The 11202-nt window shown below is 49.1% G+C and overlaps 1 protein-coding gene across 1 annotated transcript in view; it reads left to right on the top strand.

Moving 5' to 3' along the window:
* The window catches only part of Sh3tc2 (SH3 domain and tetratricopeptide repeats 2), a 63955-nt gene that overhangs the window by 35206 nt on the left and 17547 nt on the right, over positions 1–11202 (top strand). Inside the window, exons 9-12 of the mRNA XM_050157878.1 lie at positions 3679–3812; positions 6356–6397; positions 6521–8218; positions 8312–8492. Coding sequence (XP_050013835.1) covers positions 3679–3812; positions 6356–6397; positions 6521–8218; positions 8312–8492 — 2055 coding nt within the window. The remainder of the gene's footprint in view (positions 1–3678; positions 3813–6355; positions 6398–6520; positions 8219–8311; positions 8493–11202) is intronic.

Genomic DNA, 11202 nt, shown 5'->3' with positions numbered 1-11202 from the left:
TTCCGGCCGCCCGCTGCCGTGCGCGTCCGGTTCCGGCCGCCCGCTGCCGTGCGAGTCCGTTTCCGGCCGCCCGCTGCCGTGCGCGTCCGGTTCCGGCCGCCCGCTGCCGTGCGCGTCCGGTTCCGGCCGCCCGCTGCCGTGCGCGTCCGGTTCCGGCCGCCCGCTGCCGTCAGCATTTTTTTTTTTGAAACATGGGCCTTGCATGTTTATCTGAACATCTCCTTGCCAGGAGACGTCTCTACATTTGCTTCTCTTGAAATCTGAGCAGCTCATGGTCCAGGTCCTGTAACGTTGTAGTCTCTGCAGTGCCTGCATCACACCAATATGCTAGGATGCCACACCCTCCAATGGTGTAGACACTGAGGCTGCAGGACTCACAGAGGTGGACGGTGTGACCAGAATGGCAGGTGTTAAGACGTTTTGCAGTCCCATGTAAGGAAACTGCTGTGTTTCTAGACTGGGCTTTAGGAAAGAGCTTATGTCCAACTCCCTCATCCACAGAGTCAAGATCAAGTTTCCTGTCCCTGGCTAGTGAGGGAGGGTGATTATAACTCAGCTAAACTGCAAGAATCTCTGGAACACCTGCTATCTCCTCTCATCCTTATATCCTGCATCTCTGAGATTTGTCCTTTCTCTTTTAAACTTTAAGGGGCTGTTAAACTAGTTTTCTTTTTCATGGGTCTTCCAGGTTTTGAATGTGTGGGGGGTAGAGCAACCCAGGAACACATGCCATTGGGTGCTTTGCCATGTTCACTAGCCCCATTTCTGTGTTTAGAAATCCATACTATGTAGGCTGATCTGTCTCTTGGATTCTCTTTAAAGTCCTGGAAGTCAGGGTGCTGGCAGATCAGCTCTGAGGCAACAGACATGGATGCTGACAGACAAGACACCACTTTTAGTCTTGGCTTTACCCCCCTCCAACTGTACAGTTCTGAACATGTTCCCGAGTCATATTCATCAGCAAACATGGATTAAAAACAATTTACAAAGAGTTGTTATGAATATCAAATGATCAGATAAATTCAGAATATGTTGTAACATTTACAGTGTCTACAAAAACTATATATATACACACATACATAAACACATACAATATATAAACACATATAATATATAAACATATATAATATATTTTAAAATTTATTTATTTTATTTTTAATGATTTATTATTTTATGTGCACTGGTGTTTTCTCTGCATGTGGTCTGTGGGACGGTGTTGGATCCCCTAGAACTGGAGTTACAGACAGTTATGAGCTGCCATGTGGGTGCTGGGAATTGAACCTGGGTCCTCAGGAAGAAGAGTCAGTGTCAGTGCTCTTAACGAGTTAGTTATCTCTCCAGCCCCGCAAACATTTTCTTTTCCTTTTTTTTCCTTTTTTTTGTGATGGTTTCTCGAGACAGAGTTTCTCTGTGTAACAGCCTTGGCTGTTCTGGAACTCACTTTGTAGACCAAGTTAGCCTTGAACTCACAAAGATCTTTCTGCCTTTATCTCCTAAATGCTGGGATTAAAGGTGTGTGCCACCATTCCCAGCCTTTATTTTTTTTTTATGCATACATGTGTGAGCCTGTGTGAACATGTGTGCACCATGTGCATGCTGGTACTCACGGAAGCTAGATGAGGGTGTTGGATCCCCTGGAACTAGAGTTATAGGTGGTTGTGAGCCACTCAAGGTGGGTGCTGGGAACTGGACTGAGACTGTATGGAGAGAGTGTGCACTCTTAACCGCTGAGCCATAGCTTTAGACCCCTTGGAGATATTCATATCTCAACCCAAGGTTTTAGTCGTATGCTCTTCTGAGGCTGAAAATTGAGGTTAATAGGAGGACTCTGGAGACCAGGCCATGAGCGGGGCTCACACCTGTGGAGAAGAACTGTGAACCAGGTGTCAGAGCAGGGCTCTAGTGCAGTCTGCCAGGGAGGAGGGAGCGACCTTGAGCTGTCCTGCAGCTGCTGGCCTGTTGCCTCCTTTCCAGCTGCTCTCGCCTGGGCTACGGGAACAGACAGAAGGTCCTGATCACAGCCACTCATCCCAGTCCCTCTAGATCCCTGCCCTGACTCTTTCGCTTCCCAATCACCAATTCTAACTCTTTTTAATCTGTAAAGTTTTTATCTGTAAGACTAGTCCCTGCCTAAAGTGCAACTGTGGAGATTAAATGACAGTGTGGTAACATCCTTCAAACATATTAGCTGCTGTGCATTTGGGGGTTTCGAAGAATTTGGTTTTAAATTGTTTGGCTCTCTCTCTCTCTCTCTCTCTCTCTCTCTCTCTCTCTCTCTCTCTCTATATATATATATATATATATATATATATATACATATATGATTTATATATAATAGTGTATATATATATATTTTTTTTCTGTGTTTTGTGTTCTGTTTGGGCACAATGATTCTGTGACTATTAGGGTTCGGGGCATCTGCTGGGATTTTTAGATTTAATACAGGAAACTGAGCAGGCATGTGCGGTGGATGGTAGCAGAAGGAGAAAGATATGCTCTCAAGGTTGGAAGACAGCTAGAGCAGTCTCTGAAAGGATGGTGTGACACAAAGAATGGGGCTCTTTACACCCCAGTCGTATGTATTTTGGGGAGTCATTTGGGCAGGGTCGGCTTCTTGGCGTACGCTCTCTGCTAATATGAAGTTTATAATGAGCTGCGGGCTGGTCACCTTCAGACACTGTGGTGTGCCTCTGCACCTGCAACAGTGGCTCCAACCAGTTCTAGCTGGCCTTGGCTGAGGGTGTGGGGTGTGAGGACCATGGGTGAGGGCGTCTGGCTTTCCTCATTGCCAGTTTTTTTTTTTTCTTATAATAACTTTGCTGCTTTTGCCCAAGGTTTTCCTGACCTTGCTCTCTGCCCTACTCTCCTGTCTCAGTCACACTCTGTAGCCCAGGCTGGCTGGTCTAGAACTCACCACGTAGTCCAGTGTGACCTTGAATCCAAAGCATTCCTCCGTCTCAGGCTCCCAAGGAGTGCTGGGATTTCAGGGGTCGCGCACCAGCTTGAGAAGGATCTTGCAGCATGGCTAGCTAAATACGGGACGTGCCCTGTCAGGCATTTGTAGTTTTCAAAGTAACCTCTAAGAAGCAAATGAGACCTTACAGGTAGGTCACACATAGGCTGCGCTCAGAGATCTTCAGGATATAATTGTTTTTCCAGCCCCCTCCCTCTGTCCCCCAGTAATTCCTCTTCTCCACCCTCCCTGTCCCTTAGCAATTTCTTTTCTTTCCTGATGTCGCATAGTGCTGTTCTGTCGTGGAGTCAAATCTTAACACAGGGAAGGGGTCCTTCTGATCACAGGAGAGTTTTCTTTGCTGTTCTTCTAGATAGGTACCATTTGTGCCTGACTCCCCGGAAATAAACAGAGAAAAGAACCTTTCAGGTTTCAATTCCTGTCGCTCCTCTTTCAAACTGATGCCATTAGAGTTTGAGGGACAGGACTTCCTTTCTCAGGGGAGATGGAATTTTAATAGAAGGGGCATGCCAACCTCTGCTCAACCCACTTACCACCGTACAACTTCCCTTTCTTCTCCCGCAGTGAAACACAGCTTGCACCAGTGAGGAGTTGGTGCCAACCATGGACGAGACCTCTTCGCTAAGCTTTACTACACCCTTTTGTGGAGAGAGGGAGGTGGGAAAGCCCAGCGCTAACCTGTGTCTATTTTCCGCCTCCTCCAGGAGCAAGAACTCTGCCTTTTTCAGTGAGGAGGAAAGATGTTCTCTCTGGGCCCCGGGAAGTGACAGGAAGGCTGAGTGTTCCGGCTTCTTACGTGCGCTTGCTCACACTGACATCGCTTCTGTCTACCGGCTTAGTGAGTGTTGCCCCTCAGACCCGGAGAAGGTGCAGGCTTTCTAAAGGCTAGAAAGAAGTCCATAGCCAGGCTCTCTACATTCTAACCCTGTTTAGGAGTTTGGGGCTGCCAAATCATTATTCATTTGGCTTGTATTTGGTTAGCGGAGTTTCCCTGTGGATTTCAGAGCTTTCTGGCTATCACACATAGTGACATATCTCGCAACTGTGACACACGAAACCAACTTGCCTTTACCCTGGATGGTCAGCTGTATTGACTCTTTATCCCAAGGAAAGGAAGCACTTCCTGAGTCATGGCTAAAGGTCACAGGGCTGGCTAGGCACTAATTCAGAAACCCCACAAGTAACTGGAAAGAGATCTCAGAGATGATCCTGACTCTTGTTTTATTGATTACGAAACTGAGGCCCAAGAATATTAGTACATGACCCAGGACAACTGCTAGCCAGGGCAACCTATTTCACCACCCTGCCCCAGATACAAGACAGCCCTGAGTTGTTGGATGTATCAGTTTTGCCTAGCATAGTTTTTGGCAATGCTGAATGAATGAATGAATAATGAACAAATAAATGATAACAATTTCCTTATGATGGGAAAGGTCCACGGCTTTGTGTGAAGGAGTACAGTTACGCTCGCTGATAAGGCTGAGGAAGGGTTCTTCTTCGCCTACGTTTCAGTGGTAGTAGCTTGTCCGCTTCTATGTGACTGAATTAGACGGTTGACATCTCTTAGCACTAGCCAGAGATTCTCCACAAGGGACTTTCAGTTCAGTTCCCAGAAAGAGAGGGGTTTCGAGGCTCTCTCCATGTATAGGAGCCTTTGTGAGGAGTACAAAACCCAAATATTCTCATTGTAGCAGATCTGTGGGGCTCAGCCAGGAAACTGAAGTTCTGAGCTCCTCCTGGTGGGGGAAGCAGAGCTCTGAACATCAAGGAGTACTTGCTCAAGGAGCAGGGAGGGCAGCCGTGGTTGGTGACAGACTTGGATCCAAGGTATCCATTTACTGCTGGTCCACTGACCGGAAGATCCAAAAGCAGATCCCAGGAAGCCTGTCACTACTTGTATAAAGACCAGGAGTCGACTTGGCTGGCTGTGGGCTATGCCTTAGGCTTGTGTAGACCCCAGCCTCAAGGCAGCCAGTAGGGGAACCAGATTATGAGCCAATGCCAGCTGTTTTAGGGCTGATGCCCTGGGCAAGGAGTGAGTCTCCGAGTTTGCCCCCATCTCGTGATGATACAGCGTGCACTTTCAATGTCCTGGCCCCGAGAAAAACGGCCACATGAAGATAGGCATGTGTTTTTCAGCACTGGGGAGGCTAGGGCATGCACACAGCTTTCCAAGTCAAACTCCTCGCTCTCCCAGCTTCAGTGGTGGGGCCTTTCACCCTTTCGAAGTTGCACGTTGGAGTATCTGCAATGAGGAGCCCAGAAGCTCTCCCCATAGGAGAGCAGGAAAAGGCTGGGCTTGATGGGGACCACTGCTCCTAGAGTTTACTGCTTCAAGGTGTGGGAACCACACTGCTGCTGCGTTCGCAGGGAAAAGTGGACTCTTCCCTCTAGTGGTTGCTGTTCTGAGGGCTGTGTGGCCTTGACCACCACAGGCCCCATTAGTGGGGGGCTTTTTAGTCAAGAACATGCTTCCCTTGCCTTTACTCCCTGCATCTTCTTGGTTCTTACCTAGATTTTTTCCCACTTTGGGAGCATTGGGTAACCAGTATAAGCCACCTGGCCTTTATGATTCCCTCGGTTCTCTGCTTTCTGTGTTTCTTTCTGGAAATATTGATGTGCCTATTAACACACCCCCTCCCCCATCTTTTTCCTTTCCCCTTGAAATCCTTCACCTGTGTGCTCACATCAGTTCTGGGACTTGGGCCAACTCCTTGTGTTTTGGTGTGAGCCACAAATCTGTATTTGCGGTTTCCACTGTCCTCCTTGGCTCTGGACCTTCTTTATTCTCTACCTTCACCCGCGACTAGCTCAAAGTCAAAACATTTAAAACCATAGAGCGTATCCGGTCAAGTTACTCGAGGGAACAAAACTGGGGGCCTTAGGTGCATTTTTGTTCCTTTAACATGAGCTTTCGTGGTGCCCAGTCTTGGCACTTTTTCATGCACACAGAACGCCTGTCTGTCAAATGGGTCGATGATGGGAGGATGGAGTAAAGAAGCAGGTGGGGGAGGGAGAACAGGAAGGGAGCCGGAATGGTACCCTGTAGCACAGCCTGTTGGAGGTGCCCGGTGATGATGGTTCTCTCCAGCTCTGCTATAAAGTAACTGAGAGATTTGAGCCTTGCATCTCCCCAGATTAACACCCCCCGCCCTCCCCTCTGCATGCTCACATTTTCTTCTTGATTCCACATTTTCTTCTCTGACTGCCCCCACTGTAGAGTGTGTGAGTTAAACGGGACGATGGCAACTCTGAAGCTGATGTTGAGGGGGTAAAGACTGCCCACTCTTATTCTTACCTCAACTCAAAAGCTCCTCAGGGGTCAGCGGCATGGTGACGTGTTCTGACCTAATGCTAGGCCTGTCCTTCATCTCTACCTAGGTGAGTTCGAATCCACCCAGAATCTCCAGAATGATCTGAGCGGTGAGTAGCGACCGTGCTGAACCCGACCTCTTGTCCTCAGGTCAGCTCATCTATTCTCTTGCCAGGAGCTGACTGCCCTAGTTGCAGACACTCAGGGATGCTCAACTCTGCCTGTCCTTACAGCATCTCAGCCTGAGGGCCTCAAGGAGGCCAGGTCTGGTGGGACCTGGGAGGAGCGGCAGACCCCAAACTCCAGACGCTCCAGCAGTTCCGTGGACTCCAGCCTCGAGGAAGAGCTCCTCTCAGCCTCCTCTGACAGCTATCACCTTCCAGAGCCTGACAACCTCGATGACCCGGAACTGTTTATGGACCTGAGCACAAGCTTGGAAGAGGATGAAGCAGAGCACTTTGCCCCCATCTTGGCTTTTCTGGATCACGAGGGATACAGCGACCACTTTAAGAGCCTCTATGATTTCTCCTTCTCTTTCCTTACTTCCTCCTTTTACAGCTTCTCTGAGGAGGATGAGCTAGTGGCCTACCTAGAGACCTCACGAAAGTGGGCCAAGATGAGCCACATGACGTGGGCCCATGCCCGGCTCTGCTTCCTCCTGGGCCGACTAAGCATCAGGAAGATCAAACTTTCCCAGGCCAGGGTATACTTTGAGGAGGCCATCCGGGTCCTTGACGGGGCATTTGAGGACCTCTCCCTAGTGTCTGCTCTGTACATCAATTTGGCAGCCATCTATCTGAGGCAGAGGTTGAGGCATAAAGGCCCAGCCTTGCTTGAAAAGGCGGGTGCCCTGCTAGCCTGCCTGCCCGACCGCGAGTTCAGTGCCAAGAACGAGCTTGATGTGGTGGCCTACGTGCTGCGCCAAGGGATTGTGGTGGGGAGCGGCCCTCTGGAGGCCAGGTCCTGCTTCCTGGCCATCCGATTGCTCCTGAGCCTTGGCCGGCATGAGGAAGTTCTGCCATTTGCCGAGCGCCTGCAGCTGCTCTCTGGACACCCTCCTGCCTCGGAGGCTACAGCCACCATGTTGAGTTTTCTGTATGACAAGAAATACCTTCCACATCTTGCAGTGGCCTCTGTTCAGAAACGTGGTCCCCAGAGTGCCCGGGGGATGTCTGTTTCCATTTGGCAGGCCTATTTTGTTCTTCAGAATGCCACTAAGATCCTTGGTGTTCCTTCCTCAAGCTGGGGTGAAGTTTCTGCGCTGGCCTGCCCAACCCTCAGGCAGGCCCTGGCTGCCTGTGAAGAGCAGACTGACCCGAGCACCCAGAGGACCTTGTGTCTCATCCTGTCCAAAATGTACCTCCAGTATAGGTCTCCTGATGGTTCCATCTACTATCTGAGCCAGGCCCAGGCATTAGGGAAGCTACTAGGTGAGCAAGAAGCCTTTGAATCGTCTCTCTGTCTGGCCTGGGCTTACCTCTTAGCCAGGCAGACCAAGAGAGCTCTGGAGATCCTTGAACCACTACTGTGTTGCTTGAGGGAGACAGAATGCATGACGCAAAGGGGCGTGGTCCATAACCTCCTGGGACTTGCTTTTCAAGACGAAGGCCGGACAAACAGGGCAGCCAAGAGCTACCTCCGAGCTTTGATCAGGGCTCGGGAGATGGGGAATGTGCGGAATCAGGCCGTGTCTATGGCCAATCTCGGCCACTTGACCCTGAAGTCCTGCATGCAGCAATCAGCCAGGGGCTATCTTCTGCAAGCTGTCCGACTGTATTCTGAACTCCAGGCCAGCAAGGAGACAGATATGGAATTGATACAAGTGTTACTCTGGTTGGGCCAAGCTCTGGTGTCTGGACAGCAGCTGGTCCACAGCCGCCTTTGTTACGAAATGGCATTGATGTTTGGCTTAAGGCATCGGCACTTAAACAGTGAGTATGTCTCATATTGCTGGAAGCATCGGGGAGAAAAGTATTGGCACATGCTTTGCCCTTGTCTCATTCATGTCCCTGCTTTATGTTCAGGTCAGCTTCAGGTCACCAAATCCCTCTGCCATTTCTACAGCTCGGTGTCTCCAAACCCTGATGCGTGCATTACATATCACGAACACTGGCTGGCCCTGGCTCAGCAGCTCAGGGACCGGGAGATGGAAGGGCGGTTACTGGAGTCCCTCGGGCAGCTTTATCGGAACCTAAATACATCCAGGTGAGTCCCTGCCTTAGGGAGAAGTGGTGTTCTTTCTCTCAAGAAACCAAGTTCAAATGCGCATGCTACGGGGAAATTGTGATGGAAAACCGTGGGTCCTGCAGCTACCTTGCAGCACTGGCTGCTGGGGGTTCTGTGGCCTCAGTCAGAGGTGGATAACAATGGTATTTATCCTACACTACCACTGTGAGAAATGAATGCTTTAAAGTCCCCAAAATACAGCCAGGCTTTGTGATTTTTACCATGTCACTCTGACAAGCTATCCTATGATAGGCTGAGAGTACATAATTCAAAGAGGGCAGTTATGCTGAGGACCTTGGCCCCTTCAGGGGGCTCTTCACTACTTGAAGACAGCTGGGATTCTGGAAAGGACACAAAATAAATCAATACCATGAAGCAGGGCGTAAAATTTTATGGTGAAAAAAAAATGCTTAATTGGGACCTCATCTTTAAAATGTACCCGGGACTCAGGCAATAACATCTACTTTCACCATGTATGGAGCCTCAGAATGACCACAAGGTAGCGGAAGGGTCCCTTGGCCCTTAGCGTCGTGGGAAAACTGGATATTAGCATTTTGTTTTGCTATTAATTTCTTGGTTGGTGCTTTCTGAGAAACCTTTAGTTTTGCAAAAATATGCCCCAAATATGTCCAAGCATATTTAGATCCCTGATACTCAAAGTCTCATCCATGCGTCTTGGCACCTGCTTGCTTGAGCTCTCTGCTTTCACCAGTCCAGGGCACCAGGGTTCTCCTTTACTCATGGGCATTCAGCGGTCCCATCTCTACCAAGCCTTGACGCATTTCGTCAAACCCCACAGAGGTCTTAAAACCTTTCATTTCACTCTGTAAAAGATTCGTGTTCTGATACTCCATTCCCCATTTTGAACAGCTCCTAGAATGAAGTGAGATGCTTTCTAGGGATGAACAGAGAGGCATTTGAGGGGAAACTCATTCAAGGCCAGCTTCTGTATTTTAGGCACAGCCAGAGTTAGGGTCTCTATTGTTGAGATGAAACAGAACCAAAAGCAAGTTGGGGAGGGAAGGGTTTATTTGGCTTCCACTTCCACACTGTAGTCCATCACTGAAGGAGTCAGGATAGGAGCTCAAACAGGGCAAAGACCTGGAGGCAGGAGGTGATGCAGAGACTATGGAGGAGTGGTGTTTACTGGCTTGCTTCCTTTGTCTTGCTCAGCCTGCTTTCTTACCAGCCCAGAAGTGGCACTACCCATATAGGCTGGTTCTTCCTCGATCAATCACTAAATCAGAATGTCCTACAAGCTTGCCTACAGAAAGGCTCTCTCCTCTCAGATGACTTTAGCTTGTGTCAAGCTGACATAAAACTAGCCAGCACAGGCACCATGGTAACTCTGGGTATGTAGGCAATCAGACAGTGGTTAAGCACACGGTGAGCTCTCTTTCTCTATGTATTTCTCCCTGCTCACTGTATTTCTTTTTGTTCCTCCCCCTCACAAAAATCAGACATCTTCTGAGCTCCCCACTGCCTTTGCCTTACGTGCTAAGAGAGAATTTTGACACAAACACCATGTGGTGGTGGTGGGGATGTCAAAGGAAGGCCTGTCCAGCCTGTTCTGCATCCATTTCTGAACATCCTAGGAGTCTGAATGCCTCTGGACAGACCCAAAAGATGGGTTTCAATGAAATTTTGAAATGGTATAGTCATATACATCTTGGAACTTGGCTTTAGGAAAGTCAGGTTTCTAACAGCTAAAGCGAGGATGTCCATGTTACCGTGTATTCTTGGCTTCAGATTAATCCTGTTCTCAGCTCCCGGCCATCCTGTGTTCTCAGTTCTGGTTTAGTTGTCAAGAATACTGAGATCCTAAAGGTGTGTGTGTGTGTGGAGAGAGAGAGAACGTGAAAGAGGGAGAGAGGAAGGGAGGGAGGGAGAGAGAATCGCTGTTCTTAGATGACGCGGGTGGTATAGAGGAGACGTGAACTAGGGATCACAAGAAGCTAGCAGCTGCTGGAATTAGAAGTCTAGAAACCAAGTCCTGCTGTGACTTAATACCACGCCCTAACAAGCCACTGTCTTGGTTGCTGTGTTCATAGAATCAGTTGGAATCAGGAATCTTCCAGTTGAGTCTGAGACCAGCTAGCTATAGCAAGGGCTGCCAGGTTCCTAGTTCCTCCAAAGAAGGTTTTTTTTTTTTCCATTTATTTATTTATTAGAGATTTCTGTCTCTTCCCCGCCACTGCCTCCCATTTCCCTCCCCCTCCCCCAATCAAGTCCCCCTTCCTCATCAGCCCAAAGAGATATCAGGGTTCCCTGCCCTGTGGGAAGTCCAAGGACTTCCCACCTCCTTCCAGGTCTAGTAAGGTGAGCATCCAAACTAAAGCTGTGGGCCTTTTAGATAGGGGCAAAGAGTCAGAGACCTAAGGTTTTTTTGGGGTGGGGTGGGTGGGAGTCTAAATTACTCAAAGTATGGTCAGAATTCCTGTAGGCAGACATTGTGTCAAACCTAGACCCTAGGCCCTTGCTTTGTGCTTGTGCGGGCAGCTGAGTGGTAACCGAGTTGGTTAGCCCACGGGCTCACCACCCTCATGTTGCTGTTGTGTGCTTCCTGCTTCCGATGGTTAAGAGAGTGGGGGTGCTGAGGGCTTAGGTAAGGAGAAAAAAGGGGCTTGGAGTATGGAGGCAAGCTTTCTCGTGATTAGTGACATGTTTAGTGGTCAGTGCCATCAAGGGA

The sequence above is a fragment of the Alexandromys fortis genome, unplaced genomic scaffold (assembly GCF_014885135.2).
Source record: "Alexandromys fortis isolate MF-2015 unplaced genomic scaffold, M_Fortis_MF-2015_v1.1 scaffold_94, whole genome shotgun sequence".
NCBI lineage: Eukaryota > Metazoa > Chordata > Mammalia > Rodentia > Cricetidae > Alexandromys > Alexandromys fortis.
The sequence above is the reverse complement of the archived record's forward strand: the minus strand, read 5'-3'. Positions and strand labels throughout refer to the sequence as shown.